Source organism: Bombina bombina, chromosome 10 (genome assembly GCF_027579735.1).
Source record: "Bombina bombina isolate aBomBom1 chromosome 10, aBomBom1.pri, whole genome shotgun sequence".
In the NCBI taxonomy this organism is placed as follows: Eukaryota; Metazoa; Chordata; class Amphibia; order Anura; family Bombinatoridae; genus Bombina; species Bombina bombina.
Genome location: NC_069508.1, coordinates 128,008,207 through 128,025,619, shown reverse-complemented (window position 1 = coordinate 128,025,619; position 17,413 = coordinate 128,008,207). Strand labels below are relative to the sequence as shown.

The following is a 17,413-nucleotide window of genomic DNA, read 5'->3' as shown; positions in this document are numbered from 1 at the left end:
GGCGGCAGGGTCCGGGAGCAGCAGGATAGGGGTTAAAACATTTATTTAGGTGGTGGTGGGGTCCAGGAGCAGCAGTATAGGGGTTAATAATTTTATTTAGGTGGCCACGGGGTCCAGGAGCGGCGGGATAGGGGTTAAACATTTTAGTACAGTGGTGGCATTTAGTGACAGGGTATAAATAAAGTTGGTAAAAAGCCGAATAGACACGAGATCAATGAATGCTATTTAACAACAGTCCGATGCTCATTGCCCCATACTTGGTGCGCGTCTTTTTGCCTGAATTTTTTATAAATATGGAGAGTCTATTCAGGTCCGTGGCCACGATGTTAGGCAATGTTAGGTGAGCATATTGGTGCCGTTGAATTCAAGAAAGTTGACGACTTGATAAATATCCCCCATTGTGTTCTTGGATAGACCAGACTGTCTGTTGCACACGCATTCTGTCTGAGAAACTTTAAAAGCACGTTGTGGTGGGTGGGACCCATGGTTAGGTTCCCAGAGGCAGTTGCGGCACCCGAGGCTCTGATTAGTACAGAACTTTCTGGACGGTATCTCCGTTAATGCATGATCTAAATGGTTCATGTCTCTGTGAGGTCACTGGATGCACAAAAAAATAAGATAAGTTCATGCATTAACAGTCGAGGGCAGATACACTCCAGAGAGTTCAGTTCTAATCAGAGCCTCGGGCGCCGCAACTGCCTCTGGAAGCCTAACCATGGGTCCCACCCCCCACAACGTGCTTTTAAAGGTTCTCAGACAGAATGCGTGTGACACAGATAATAATCTGACAGACAAATGTCCATCAGATAACAGTCTGGTCTGTCCGAGAACCTTTAAAAGTACGTTGTGACATCAGAAAATCCAAGTTTCATATTTCTTGTCTGTCTCTCTAGTCTGCTATTCATCCATCTGTGGCTCAATGCATGGAGGTGAAAATACTGATGGTTGCCTCCATGGACATCATTCCTTATGCTCAGTTCCATTTGAGACCTCGGCAGCTATGCATGCTCAATCAATGGAACGGAGACCACTCAGATCTCTCGCAGAAGATCAATTTGGATTCCCCAACAACAGGCTCACTCTCATGGCGGGTTTCTCAGGACCATTTGTCTCGGGACACATGCTTCCTGAGGCCTTCGTGAATGATTGTTACCACGGATGCCAACTGCTGGGGAGCAGTTTTTTTTTATTTAAACACACAGGGTCTGTGGACTCCAGTGGAGTCATCTCTTCCAATAAACATCTTGGAGTTGAGAGCAATGCTTTAATAGCTTGACCTCAACTAGCTTTGGTCCGATTTATAAGATTTCAGTTGGACACCATCACCTTGGTGGCCTTCATCAATAACCAGGGTGGAAATCGGAGTTTCTTGGAAATGAAGGAGGTATCTTGCATTCTCCAGTGGGCGGAGTTTCACGATTGCCATCTTTCTGCCATCCACATACCAGGGGTGGATAACTTGGAGGTGGATTTTCTAAGCAGGCAGACTTATCATCCCAGAGAGTGGGCTCTCCATCCAGAGGTTTTCAGAAAGATAACTCTCAGGTGGGGAGTTCCGGAGTTGGATCTGATGGTGTCTCATCAAAACACCAAGCTTCCAAAGTACAGTTCAAGGTCAAGAGATCTTCAAGCCACTCTGGTAGATGCTCTAGTGGTTCCTTGGAGCTTCAACCTAGCATACCTGTTTCCTCCGTTTGCACTGCTTACATGAGTATTTGCTTGCATTAAACAGGAGAGAGCTTCTGTGATTCTAATAGCTCCTGCATGGCCTCGCAGGATCTGGTTCACAGATCTGGTGATGATGTCATCTCTTCCACTGTGGAGGTTACCTTTCAGACAGGACCTTCTACTTCAGGGTCTTTTTCTTCATCCAAATCTGGTTTCTCTGAAGCTGACTGCTTGGAGATTGAACCTCTAAGTTTGGCTAAATGTGGCTTCTCTGAGAAAGTCATAGATACCTTGCTTCAGGCTCATAAACCGGTTACTCACAGAGTTTACCATAGGGTATGGTTTAAATACCTTCATTGGTGTGATTCAAAAGGGTTCCTCGAATTTTGGATTTTCTTCAGATGGGTTTGTTCTGCCAGATGTTCAGTCTTTTGTTCATGCCTTGGTCAGAATCAGGCCTGTGTTTAAATCTGTTGCACCTCCTTGGAGTCTTAACCTTGTTCTTAGAATTTTGCAGCAGGCTCCGTTTGAGACGATGCATTCTGTTAGTATTAAATTACTATCTTGGAAGGTTTTGTTTCTTCTTGCTAATTCTTCTGCTCGCAGAGTTTCAAAATTTTGGCTCTGCAGTGTGACTACCCTTATCTTATTTTTCATGTTGATAATGCGGTTGTTTGCACTAAGCTGGGGTTTCTCCCCAAGGTAGTGTCGGATCAAAATATTAATCAGGAAATTGTTGTTCCTTCTTTTTGTCCTAACCTTTCTTCCCAGAAGGAACGTCTTTCCCATAACTTGGATGTTGTGCGTGCTCTTAAATTTTACCTTCAAGCAACTAAAGATTTTCGGCAGACTTCTGCCCTGTTTCTTCTTTTCTCTGGAAAGTGTAGGGGTCAGAAGGCCAGTTCTACCACTCTTTCTCTCTGGCTGAGAAGTGTTATCCATTTAGCTTATGAGACAGCTGGACAGCAGCCCCCTGAGAGAATTGCGGCTCATTCAACTAGAGCTGTTTTATCTTCATGGGCTTTCAAAAAAATAGCTTCTGTGGAGCAAATCTGTAAGGTGGTCACTTGGTCCTCTTTGCATACTTTTTTCAAATTCTACAAATTTGATACTTTTTCCTCAGCTAAGGCTTCTTTTGAGAGAAAGGTTCTTCAAGCGATGGTGCCTTCAGTTTAGGTCCGCCTCTCTTGTTCTCCCTCCCTATTCATTCTGTGTCCTCTAGCTTGGGTATTGGTTCCCACTAGTAATTAGAATGTTTCGTGGACTCTCCATGCCATAGGAAAGAAAAAAAAATGTATGCTTACCTGATAAATTTAATTATTTCCAAGCATGGAGAGTCCACGACCCATCCTTATTCAAATTAAGACAGCAGTTTTTTTTTGTCTAGTCCTCAGGCACCTCTATACCCTTGTGTTATCTTCTTTTTTCTGTTTCCCCTTGGCCGAATGACTGGGGGTTATGGGTAAGGGAAGTGATACTTAACAGCTCTGCTGGGGTGCTCTTTGCCTCCTTCTGCTGGCCAGGAATGAATATCCCACTAGTAATTAGAACATTTTGTGGACTCTCCATGCCCGGAAAGAAGGAAATTTATCAGGTAAGCATTAATTTTGTTTTACTGTTGGTGTTTTTTCCTAGCACTACCCTCCTAGCATTACCAGGGTAAAGCCCAATCTATGATTGTATTAGCTTTATCCAGAAGCCTTTGGGTAATCCTAGGATTACCCAGGTAAAGCCAAAAATATGATTTTACATTGGCTTTAACCCACAGCCACTGGGTAATCCTAGGATTACCCGGGTTATCCTAGGACGGCAGTTTTTTTTTGTCTAGTCCTCAGGCACCTCTATACCCTTGTGTTATCTTCTTTTTCTGTTTCCCCTTGGCCGAATGACTGGGGGTTATGGGTAAGGGAAGTGATACTTAACAGCTCTGCTGGGGTGCTCTTTGCCTCCTTCTGCTGGCCAGGAATGAATATCCCACTAGTAATTAGAACATTTTGTGGACTCTCCATGCCCGGAAAGAAGGAAATTTATCAGGTAAGCATTAATTTTGTTTAACTGTTGGTGTTTTTTCCTAGCACTACCCTCCTAGCATTACCAGGGTAAAGCCCAATCTATGATTGTATTAGCTTTATCCAGAAGCCTTTGGGTAATCCTAGGATTACCCAGGTAAAGCCAAAAATATGATTTTACATTGGCTTTAACCCACAGCCACTGGGTAATCCTAGGATTACCCGGGTTATCCTAGGATTTACCCAATTTCTGATTTTACCCGTAACATATATACAAAAGAGTATAAAATTGTTAACATATTTCTTGCACATATTTTTCCCCTATACTTCTTTACACACTTGCACACTCTCAAACCTACCTAAGTATGCTCTTTAACAGATGATGCCAAAAGAATTAATATTTTTTTTTAATTATTTTACTCTCTGTCTGAATCATGAAAGAAAAGTTTTACTTTTTATGTTCGTTTAAGCCTGGAATGGGGGAAAGTTAAAATGTTTCAGAAAATCAGAGATTAATCAAATTACAATCAGTTGTAAATAACAAAAAGAATAAAATAATACTACTTAATTAAAGCAGTGCACCAAATTTTAGCAGATAGTCCTTTTGTCTGCAGTAGCTATAATACGTCAACTAATGTTAAAATAATTACTAATCTTAGAGCTATGTGGGAAGGATGTTTTTATTTCACTAGAATAGCTCTTTCATTATTTATCCTGTCGGAAATTGACACAAGAAAGTGCAATTTCTTTGAGTTATAAAAGAAACAGGTCATTTTCCTATCTTCTGCTTTCAAAGACACTCTTTACATGTATATTTGCTGTCTCTTGTATTCATCCATTGCTTTCAACCACGGTTGATTCAGGCTTTGTAACTGGAATGAAGTACCTGATTTTCTTTCTGTTACTAATGATGTGTTAGAGCTGATGGAAATTATTAACCTTTTTCTTTGAAGGTTTACTACCAAATAGTATACTGTACAATCGATTGATTCTTCTCATCAATCCAAATTATGTTTACATCAGCAGGTTTGTAGCATAGATATTGTAAGACTTTTGGAAAACAGTATCAGAGAAAAAAGAGATAGGAATACAGAAAGTCTGTTAGAAAATAAATTATTGTATTATTATTATATAAGAGCTAATTGCTTGCGGTAGCAATTAGCTCTTATAAAATTAACCAGAGATCAGATCTCTGGTTAATTTTATAAATATGCCCCAAATGCCCCCAAATTACAGTCTAGTGTATTATATAAAAAAAATAAAGATGGCAGTATCTTTATTTTTTAATAAAATAACTTCACTAGGGTGTTAGGGAAAAAAAGCACAGAAAAGTACCTAAACATAGAGATCTATGGGGACTGTGTGTTCCCAGTAAATATATATGTATATGCTTATATAGATATATACAGTATTAATGTACAGTATATACACATATTAACACGTAAATATATATGTATATAATCATATACATATATATTTAAATTTGCTACCATTGCTGAGCTACTTACCCCCTTCACTGGCATCAGAATGAGGCTCCCATAGGAGCCTATAGAAGCAGGCTCTCATGAGCGCAATGCTTCCCAGCAATGTGAATGCATGGTCGCTTTTGCATTGCTAGCAACTTTTAATACCAGCACACATTATTGTGCGCTGATATTACACAGTGGAGTGCAAATATTGCTTTCATGAAAGCAATATTTAGTGCTCCACTTGTAATCTGGCCCATAATATTTTGGTAGATTTACTATTTTGTTACGTTTGTATGGAATTGATAATTGTTTAACACATATATATAATGCTATCATCTAGTAGCATTATAAAATATTTCGAAGAGCTGTAAAGTAATACATGAAATGAAAAAGCTAATTTTCAATGTCCATGTATGTAATGTTCCCAGCCAGGGCCTCCAATACAGCATATGATGCTTGAATTTAACATTGCATGAGCAAATGCTCATACAGCCTCACTCCCTTCTTTCACACAACCAATTACATAAAAAACCACAATGTCAGTCATCCAAAACCTCTGAGGTTGGGCGCGTATGAAGTTTCTTTGCAATTCCTATCAGAATGATCTAAGCATATTATGTCTGTAGATTTCTGTGTGGTTATGAAGGTGGAGGAAAAATCATTTTTGTGAAACTAGAAGCAAATGCAAGGTAAAAATATAATGATTTGATTTGTATGTGCATCAATAAAAAAGTTGCTATCAGTGCCAGGTGCTCCTTTTCACATTTGTCCTTTCTGCAACTCACAGAGAATTCTTATGGTTGGTGTGACATTTCTCAAAATGCTGTCAAATATATCAATGGGCTCTGAGTCATGGATATCTGTGGGTGGAATTGCTGGATGGAGGTATACAGTACTAGTAGAGTTATGTAGTCCATGGCATGACTAGGTGGTCAAGAGTGTTGCTAACTGGTCCAGGTAATAGTTATATAGGAAGGGACAACACCAGTGAGGGTGCATTTTAACTGTCCATCTTATTCAGAGCACAATGAGCATGCAATAAAAAGATCAGTGTGTATTTGTGACCATGTAGACTCACCACTGATCAGTCTGCCTGCTCCTGATTGGTTTATTGGCCTCATCAAACAAATGTGCATGTGTGTGCATATGTGATTACGAAGTCAAAGACAGATGTTCTAATAATAAATAAATATTTGTTAGAATGTTCCTTTAATGTGTTTTTAATGGAAGAATACCATATCTGTGTTTTCATTTCAAAGTAGTGTGACATTTCAACTATGTAAAATGTTGTATTTAACAAAGTTGTTTTTAAACTCTTGCTTGCCATAGAAGGCTGCTACAATATATTTATAAAACTATACACCAACCCTTGGAAATAAATATAAATAAAGGGGCTAACCTAATCTCAAACTCTATCCCCTAGCCATAAACCCTATCTCCTTATCATTAAGCTTATCTTCTAACCCTAACTATTGCTACTTTTAAATAATTATATTTTCTCTTAAAAGGGACAGTCTACACTAGAATTGTTATTGTTTTAAAAGATAGATAATCCCTTTATTACCTATTCCCTAGTTTTACATAACCAACACATTTATATTAATACACTTTTTACCTCTGTGATTATCTTGTATCTAAGCCTCTGCAAACTGCCCCCTTATTTCAGTTCTTTTGACAGACGTTCATTTTAGCCAGTGAGTGATGACTCCTAAGTAACTCCATGTGCACGAGCACAGTGTTATCTATATGACACACATGAACTAACACCCTCTGGTGGGGAAAAACTGTCAAAATGCATTCAGATAAGAGACGGCCTTCAAAGTGTAAGAAATTAGCATACAAACCTCTTAGGTTTAGCTTTCAACTAAAAATACCAAGAGAACAAAGCAAAATTGGTGATAAAAGTAAATAGGAAAGTTGTTTAAAATGACATGCCCTATCTGAATCATAAAAGTTTATTTCGGACTAGACTGTCCCTTTAACCCCTATATTGTTGTCAAAGCACTGCTAAATATTTTAGATCTTTAACAAAATCTATAATGACCGTCACCAGTCCCTACTATTTAGTATATAAGTTAACAAGGAAGTCACAAAAACACAATAATTAGTCCACTGTCAAAGAATATTTACACTATGATCAATACCTATAACAATGGGAAGAAAAATATTTATAGATTTTATGAGTCAATGAAGAATCGTTATAGGTCAGACAAGAAGAACTTACTAAACCATTCAATATTAACTCATTTCTTACTCATCCGCTACAATTTCATATTAATCCATAAAAAGTAGACTAGTTGAGCATTTAATTCCTCCCTATAACATTTTTTGACAGATTTCAGATGGCTTACATCAACATTGTCATGTCAATATGTTTTGATGTAAGTGTGAAAAAGCATAGGAAAATGTTCACTAGGTTTGTAGCTTTAGCCTGTCCAGAATCTTTGCTATTCATTAAAGCTCATTAAAAAGCGTTACATTAAATACATATAGGATTTCAAGAGGTTTTTCTAATTGTGTTTAAAAGTTACATTTTAGTGTATATAGTTTACAAGGACTACAGTAATTCACTGCCTATTGGGCTTACATATGACCTCTATTTGAAAAACCATAACACTGTCAATAAATGTAATTTCATCATACCTCTGGGACTTTAATGATCGCATCAATAGTTTGTGAAGATGCAGATGATATTCTTACAGCAAGTTGATGAGGAGGATTTGTAGTACGCTTTTCTGAGAATCCTAACATATAAGCTACTCCTGGAACAAATGTCATAACCCTAGGAAGAAAAAAAATATTTTAAAAATAATATATGTCAAATCAATATAGGCTAGATTTCAAGTGGTGCACTAATAATAGCGTACAAGATAATAATTTTTTCTTGACTGTGCTACCATTAACGAATAAGTCCATTGTAAAGCATGTGAACCAGAGAAGGGTAAGCATGGACAACTTTGCTAAAGAACAACCATTACTTTCAAAAGCTATTGCGACTGAGCTAATTTGTACTGATTTTACAAGTTAAAAAGTTATAGAGGCCTACTTATTAAAGGTCTGTCGGACCTGATCCGACAGTGCGGATCAGGTCCGACAGACCTCGCTGAAAGCGGAGAGCATTACGCTCTCCGTATTCAGCATTGCACCAGCAGCTCTTGTGAGCTGCTGGTGCAACGCCGCCCCCTGCAGATTCGCGGCCAAGGTGTCAATCAACACGATCGTACTCGATCGGGTTGAATTGTGGTGATCTCTGTCCGCCTGCCCAGAGCAGGCAGACAGGGTTATAGAGCAGTGGTCTTTAGACAGCTGCTTCATAACTGCTGTTTCTGGCGAGCCTGCAGGCTCGTCAGAAACATGGGCCCTCAAGCTCCATTAGCAGCTTGATAAATAGGCCTCATAGTGTGCACTGGAGTGAAAGCCGAAACTGCGCTAGAATATTTAGTGCAAATTCAGACACTTTTTAAACAAAAATATATCATATTATATTATAAATAAAATGTTTTAAAAGGGCTAAAGGGATATGGTATATGGTAAAGTGTTTGACTGGAATATATACTATATATATATATATGTATACATGTTTATATTTATGTGTTTGTATGTGTACATATGTGCATACATATTTAAGCATATATAAACATGTGTACTCTAATATAGACACACACACACACAAACATATATATATATATATATATATATATAGTATATAGTATATATATCTACAGGGCTTGAAATTTCCATTAGTCCAGTGGTCCTGGACAACTTACAAATATGAGCGAGCAACTTAGAAATTTGACTTTTTCCTATCTTTAACATTGAATTTTGTATACTTAAAGGGCCATAATACCCAAATGTTGAAACACTTGAAAGTGATGCAGCATAGCTGTAAAAAGATGACTAGAAAATATCACCTGAACATCTCTATGTAAAAAAGAAAGATATTTTACCTCAAAGTTCCTCAGTAGCCACATCCCATTGTAAAGTACTTCTAAGCAGCAAATCAGTATGTCTGTCCCGGGACAGCTAAGGGATTAAGCCTTGTGAACTCTCATGTTATTTCCTTATTCAGTTTAAGGATTTTTACAATGAAATCTTATGAGAGTTAAGACTCATGAGATCACAGTAAAATAGTTCATGACCTCAGCACTGTTGATGCTGATTGGCTGCAGTTAATTTCTTCATTTTTTTTTTTACCTGCAGCTGGGAGCAGCTGAAGTATACCTTTTTACACAGAACTTACTCTGCTGAGCTGAGGAAGTTGTGAGGTAAAATATCTTCCTTTTTTATATAGAGATGCTCAGGTGATATGTTCCTGTCAGCTTTTTACAGTTATACTGCATCAGTTTCAAGTGATGTAACATATGAGCATTATGTCCCTTTAAGTAAAGACTATAGAAAAGATGTGTAAACACAGCCAAAAGAAGAAATTATACTCCCAGTGGGAGGTAGGAGAGATAAGCATTTCTACATGTTAATTTTCTATTGTTCTTTCTAAGTAATGGGCTTTGATATAGAGACAGAGATAATATAAAGAAGCGTGTGTGTGTAGAGAAACTAATAAAATAAGGAAATCAGATTTCCCTGCAAGATCAATCCATTGTAATGGGTTGTGGTTTCAAAGAACAAAACCCTCTATTTCTTATACAATCTGCAGCTGGTATAACAAATCATTGAAAATACATTATGGGCCAGATTACGAGTGTTGTGCTTACAGTTAAGCGTGAGCGAAAAGGAGTTTATCGCGTGTGTAGGATTTAGCGTTTGTAAGTTGAAAGTAAAGCGCTCTATATAATTTGGCTCATAGCGGTTAGCTCACAAGGTAAGCCTCAACAAAGTTAATTTAAAAGCGTCATCTGAATCGGCGAAACGCGTCAGCAGCATCAGAGGACACTTTTTAATTAACTTTGTTGAGGCTTACCTTGTGAGCTAACGCCTATGAGCCAAATTATATAGAGCTCTAACAAGGCTGTAAAGTGGGAGACTTATGAGAGGTGTCAGTGGTTCTAATTGTACGGCGCAATCAGTGAATAAGTATAACAATAACAATCTCAGTGTGAGTCTATCATATTTAACTGTAGTATGTATGCAAACTAAGGGACAACGGAGAAATATACGGCTAGATTACAAGTTGTACGTTAAGGTGAAAAAGCAGCATTAACAGGTCCTAACGTTGCTTTTTTACGCCCGCTGCTATTACAAGTCTTTCAGGTTTAGGGGCACTGCACACTTCTTTGGCCTTACCGCAAAACGACTTACGTAAACTTTGTAAACCCTTTTTTCTATGGGACTTCTGTCCTGGGAGTGGTACACCCTCTACCTCAAAGATCTGTAACGCATTCTAAAGTCAGTAGTTATGAGTTTTACACTACAACGCCGTAGCATAAAACTTATAACTAAAGTGCTAAAAACTACACTAACACTCATAAACTACCTACGGACATCGCCGTCACTAGAATAAACATATTAACCCCTAAATCGCCATACTCCCGCCTCGCAAACACTAATTGAATATTATTAACCCCTAATCTGCCACCCCTAACATCACTGCCACCTACATTATACTTATTAACCCCGAATCTGCCGTCCCCAACGTCGCCGCCACTATATTAAATGTATTAACCCCTAAATCTAAGTCTAACCCTAACCCTAACACCCCCTAATTTAAATATAATTTAAATAAATCTAAATAAAAATACTATAATTAACTAAATTATTCCTATTTAAAACTAAATACTTACCTATAAAGTAAACCCTAATCTAGCTACAATATAACTAATAGTTACATTGTAGCTAGCTTAGGGTTTATTTTTATTTTACAGGCAAGTTTGTATTTATTTTAACTAGGTAGAATAGTTATTAAATAGTTATTAACTATTTAATAACTACCTAGCTAAAATATTTTATCTGATGAAACGGCCAGGAGCTAGCGGCAGAGAAACGCGTTATTAGCTCTATTAAACCTGTTTTAAATTGCTAAGTTTGGATTTCTTCCAATTCTTGCCAGTTTTTATAACCCTTGAGACCTTACTGACATTTATCAGTCAGCTTTTACCAGTCCCCCTTAAACAGATTGTTTCACACCGGGACAAAGAGAGACTCCGTGGAGCACGGCTCCAAACATCACCAGGGTCCTGTCTGATGATATCCCGACAGTGAGACGCCCAACCAGATTCCACTGCACCTTTTTGGTCAGCTTACTGACTGCTGCAAATGTCAGCCTGCCTGCTTGCACTTTTTTAGCGAAAAGTGCCACCTCACTTGTGAGTACCTTTCCATTGGATTACACTACACTTCACCATTCAATTGCACAGTGATATCTACACTATGAGGCGCTCTCTTTTCTCCTCTACCTTATAGATACCTGACTCACCGCCAGCACCAAGAGAAGCAGCCTAAAAACACCGAACTCCTGTATCCATTTGCAGATTCACCTGAAACCACGAACATTGTTTTTTTCTTTTGAACACTTTTTTGGCTTATATTCCAGACTTCAGAATTTAACGGTTATGTTTTGTGTTTTTCACAGAAAGGACACTTATGTTTTCCAATCACTGTTTGTAACATACATGTATTCATAGACCACAATTTTTTTAGTTTTTATTTCCCAGCGTTACTTATGTTTTTTGTTCTTTATGCACATTTATTTTATAGCCTTTCTTTTCCCTAAGGATTCTCTTATTGTACACATAAAGCATACAATATATTTTTTTGCTAATACGGATTGACATTTTGCACAAAGTTATCTATCCCCATTGTGGTTTTAATATTACGTTATCTATTATTATATAAATATATTTTATATTTTCCCTATATTATCCATAGGCGCATCTTATCTATATTTTACACCTCGGTGTAAAATATACATCCATTTCTGTTAATAAATATAATGTAGGTGGCGGCGATGTTGGGGGCAGCAGATTAGGGGTTAATAAGTATATTTTAGGTGGCGGCGGTGTCCGGAGCGGCAGATTAGGGGTTAATAAGAATAATGTAGGTGTCGGCGATGTGTGGGCGGCAGATTAGGGGTTAATAAGTGTATGATTAGTGGTGTTTAAACTCGGGGTTTATGTTAGGGTGTTAGGTGTAAACATAACTTTAGTTTCCCAATAGGAATCAATGGGCTGCATTACTGAGCTTTACGCTGCTTTTTGGCAGGTGCTAGACTTTTTCTCAGTCGGCTCTCCCCATTGCAAGCGCTGGTATTGGAGTGCGGTTTGGAGCACAATTTTGCTCTACGCTCACTTCTTTCCTTTTAACGCCGGGTTTTTAAAAACCTGTAATTCCAGTGCTGTAGGTAAGTGAGCGGTGAGAAAAAACTGCTCGTTAGCACTGCATAGCTCCTAACGCAAAACTCGTCATCTGGCCGATAATTAGATAATGCTGATATTAAACTGACTCTTCATTATGCATATATGCTGATATACCGGTAATGAATTGAAGACTAAGGGGCCTATCTATCAAGCTCTGAATAGTTATGAAGTAGCGGTGTAAAGACCATAACCCTGTCCGCCTGCTCTGAGCAGGCGGACAGGAATCGCCGCAATTCAACCCGATCGAATATGATCGGGTTGATTGGCCGCAAGTCAGCAGGGGGCGGCGTTGTACCAGCAGCTCTTGTGAGCTGCTGGGGCAATGCTGAATACGGAGAGCGTATTGCTATCCGCATTCAGAGAGGTCTTGCGGACCTGATCCGCACTGTCGGATCAGGTCCGCAAGACCTTTCATAAATAGAGGCCTAAGCCGCTAGCACTCCAGTATTATTTAATATTAGTGGTGAAATCCTATGTGGTCTCAAGCATACTATAGTGTACCCTGATTTTATCCATTATACAATAATTATACAGTAGTATTACCAGTATTAGTCTGTTGATACTTACTACAAGCTGAGACAGTTAAGTTACAATCAGTGACTGTTGAAAGGGTATTATGGATGCACCCATCAACACTTTAATATTCAAACACAGGAACTGGGGAGCTGGCATTTATTTGTGAGCCTTAATGTGATCTGCTACTTACTCATATTCACAAACTATTATTGTATTGCGCTAGATGGTATAATCACCAGGAAATATTTCAAGCCTCACACAAATTTTCCCTCTCAACCCACTCTGATCAATTATTTAATGTTCTAGAGAACAAGCTCTAAAACCCATTATTAGGTGTATAGTGATTTCTAATATTGCACAAAAAGGCACAATATTATTAGCTCATCACTACATCAAATTTTTTATTTTGAATCGCCTCACATTGTTGTTTTTAACCACTTGTGTGTTTTTGTAGCTCTATTTTTAACATAATATAATATATTTTAAATTTAAACCGGAATTTCCTTGCCTGCTAGTCTGGGCATAGAGTGCCGTATTTGCATTCTTTTTCTGGAACTCGCTATTTCCACTACCTTTGCTTGCTAAATGTAGAAATATGTATTTATGAATAAATAGAACATACTTTGCTATGTGAAGAACATTGGAATGGGAAATATTAATATTTTCATGTCTGGTAAGCGCACTTGCAAATATACAATCACGTTTATGCATGAGTACGGTGTTTTGTTTCCACTTTTTTGCTCCATTGACTTTTTACTTTCAGCTTATAATATAAGCAGTACCCAACGTGCGCAAAACCCTTACTTCTTGTGGATTTAGCGCACCAGCAGGAGAGTTAAATACTGCTCCACTTGTAATCTGGCCCCAAATGAATAAGAATTTTACAGTACGCTGTCCCTTTAAATAAGTTACCTCCGAGCTGTGTCTTTCATCCATGTTGGAAGTTTTTCCCATTGCCACATAAGCTGCAGAGCTGGTTTGCCTGCAAGTTCACCTTCAGATATCTTTGCTGAAATTTTATAGTCTTGGCACTGTTGACCCCATCTGAGCATTGCCTGTAAGTTGAAACAAAATTAAACTTAATTATTTTAATTGAAATTTAAATGTATTGTATTGTAAAATGTTTCAGTAAATACTATTATAAAAGTTGATCTTTAGTGACATATGAGGCAAAAGCTAAAAAGTTAATGTTGCACCTATTTTTTATATTATAAATATATTGATTACATTTAAAAAAAAATCAATTCATAGACTTTTATGTTGCCAAAATTGTCGTATTGAATGACTTGTTTATATCTTTTTGGTTATTACATCCTTAATGGGTTAATAATTAAAAAAAACAACTGTATTTCAGTATAATGCCCTTCCAGCATACTCAAGGACACAGAAATGATGAATTCTCATCTTTGGGATCCTTTGCACCTTATTCAAACTTTTAAATCTCCCATTTTCTAAGATAAAATGCTAAACTGTATTTTGAATGTTATATTCACTTTTATTGCTATTGGCATAAATTTAGAGTTTAGGGTTCCTGAACCTATTGTATTATAAGCCTTTGGTACATTAGCCTTTATACCATTCTCTCTCTTCCTTTCACCCACACTTTCCCCCTCTCTCTCCCTCTCTCTCCCCCCTCTCTCTCTCTTTCTTTCCCTCTCTTTCTCTCAGGGAAGGCAAAGTATTGTTTTCTAGTTGAATGCCGCTAAGATAACACACTTTCAATTTATATGATTCAATGCTGGAGCTCAATAGCTTAACATTGAGTTGACAGGTCAGCAGCAGCTTTGGAGATTTCATTCTATTGATATGTACACACATATACATCAACATATAGATATAAAGATAGTAAGACAGACAAACCGATATAGATAAAAAATAGAATGATGGAGAAAGATAGATAGATAATTAGAGGGGGTCAGGCTAATAAAAGATAACAGGCCAAAGAAATGTCAGATGAATGGCAAATGATCAAGTTCAAAAGGTAAGAGACTGAGCAGAGGCGTAACTAGAAATCACAGGGCCCAGGTGCAAGAATCTAAGAAGACCCCCCACACACACAAAAAAAGGTGAATTTGATACATATCTTTTTTTTTTTACTTTTAACACAGGGACAAAAATGTGCACCGGATTACATGTCTGCAAAAAGAGGTACCCTGTGCCCACAGTCTGTGAGATGGTCTGACCCCCTATTACTGTATATAGTGACACTGTTTAACCCACCAGTACTGTATATAGTGAGCTAGTAACACAGTCTGTAATCTGCCAGTGAGATGGCTGGCCTGATGCTACCTGCCCCAGTACTTTATAGAGTGACCACAGTAGACTGTGACATTGTCCAGCCCCCCTGTACTGTATATAGTGGTACTGTATAGTGACCCTATTTTACTCCCCGCCTCCCATGCTGTAGTAACAAGATCTGTAAGTTTCTGGTTCCACAAACACACACGCATACATGCATAAATACACACACAGTCACATACATGCATGCACACATACACACACACACATAAACACCAATGGGTAAAATAGAAAAACCCCTGTAGTCAGAGACACTAGTGAGGATCATGTCACACTCACATGATATCAGTGCAGGCAGTGGCAGGTCAATGTTTTTTATTGAAGAATTTTTTTTTTTTTTTTTTTAAGCTGGGCCCCCACTCTCAGGGGCCCAGTCGCAGTTGCGGACTCTGCAGCCCCTGTCGTTTTGCCCCTGATACTGAGAGATATGATAGGTAGGTAACAGATCAGAATGGAGTAACAGGTAATTAAAAGGATAGGAACGTCAAAATTAAACTTGCATGAATCAGATAGAGCATTTCATTTTAAGACACCTTTAAATTCACTTCTATTTTCAAATGTATTTAGTTTTTTTGTTATCTCCTTAGTTGAAAATAAATATGCACATATCCTACAGCAATCAAGTTAGTACAGCATGGTAGGGTGGGAGTCTCCCCTCCTACCATGCTATACTAACTTGAGTGCTGCTGCTCTTTTTAAATTTGATGGAATAAAGATTAGACTTTTTATAATATATCCGGAGTGCCGTCTGTTCCTCGTTTTTCTTAAAGATATTTAATTTTCTATTGTGCATTGCAAAGATTTATTTTTTGAATTTCAGAACCTCTCAGTAAGGATACTGAATTTTCAGATTAGGTAACCATTTTCTGGGGACTATAAGCGCATAGAATCATCTATTTTTCTATTTTTCTTCTTATATGTTTGCATGACACTGTCATAAATGTAATGCATAGAGTGCACAAGCTTAGGCGCCTATTCTCCATAGATTGTTGCTAGGTTCTAAAACAAAAATCTGGCAAAACTTTAATTATCAGCTTACAGCTGTATTTATAGACAGTAGCTGCCAATCTGTTTGAATGCTGACAATAGTCAGTCTGCCTGCCTCCCTGCCTGCCTGCCTGCCTGTCTGTCTGCCTGTTTGCCTGTCTGCCTGCCTGCCTGTCTATCTGTCTGCCTGTCCGCCTGTCTGCCTACCTGTCTATCTGTCTGTCTGTCTATCCGTCTGTGCGTCTGTATGTTTGTCTATCTATCTATCTATTTCTATGTCTCTATGCATACACACACACACACACACAAACACAAACACATTTTTATCAAATATCTATCATACTTAATTACTAAATCTGTAGGAGCAGAGAAAAGAGAGGCGCCTTATGGGACTGTATCGTGGTGTAACGGCAGAGACAGGAGACAGCACACACAGAGAGTCATGGTACTCACAAAGATTTTGGCATAAATGTATGCCACACTAGACAGGACAGAACCTTAGTCGTCTGCCAGACGGTCCAATGGGAGGATATATCCGGCACTCCAGGGTCCAATCCGCAGCAGCGGGAAGTCAAAGCGTCAAAGGAACACAACGTCTGTGATAGGACCAGTAGCTAGGAGCTCTTAGTGTGAAAGGCAGGTAACCGGACCAACCAATTGACGATATGCAAAGAGCGGGGATATCGTAAAAACAATTTTATTTAAAATTCATTTAAAATCACTGTTTAAAACACTGGTAAATAGTAGATAGAAACAGCAACACGTTTCTCGACCTTCCGGTCGTTTCATCAGGCTGATATTATATTTGAGAACCCCGCTCTATTTAACATGTGAGTCGTCCAATCACAGACCGGTCTGTTGTCCACACCCTTCATAGGGCCTCCTTAAAAAATTGGAATCATATTGTATTACATCTGATATGATTTGGGTTACCTGCGATGTTCAGGCCCTGTACTCCAACATTCCTCATGACTTGGGCCTACGGGCAGTATCTGAATATTTAGAACAAGATATCTATCTACCACAGACCCAAAGAGAGTTTCTTTTAGATCTCATTGCTTTCATCTTGAGACATAATTATTTTGTTTTTCAAGATTAATTTTATATTCAAACAAAGGGCACTGCCATGGGTACCAGGTTCGCCCCTAGTTATGCA

The 17,413-nt window shown here is 38.2% G+C and overlaps 1 protein-coding gene across 1 annotated transcript in view; it reads right to left on the bottom strand.

Moving 5' to 3' along the window:
• Positions 1-17,413, bottom strand: part of LOC128640757 (vitellogenin-like) — a 459,754-nt gene that overhangs the window by 58,703 nt on the left and 383,638 nt on the right. Inside the window, 2 exon segments of the mRNA XM_053693183.1 lie at positions 7,790-7,928; positions 13,885-14,027. Of these exon segments, the coding sequence (XP_053549158.1) occupies positions 7,790-7,928; positions 13,885-14,027 (282 nt within the window).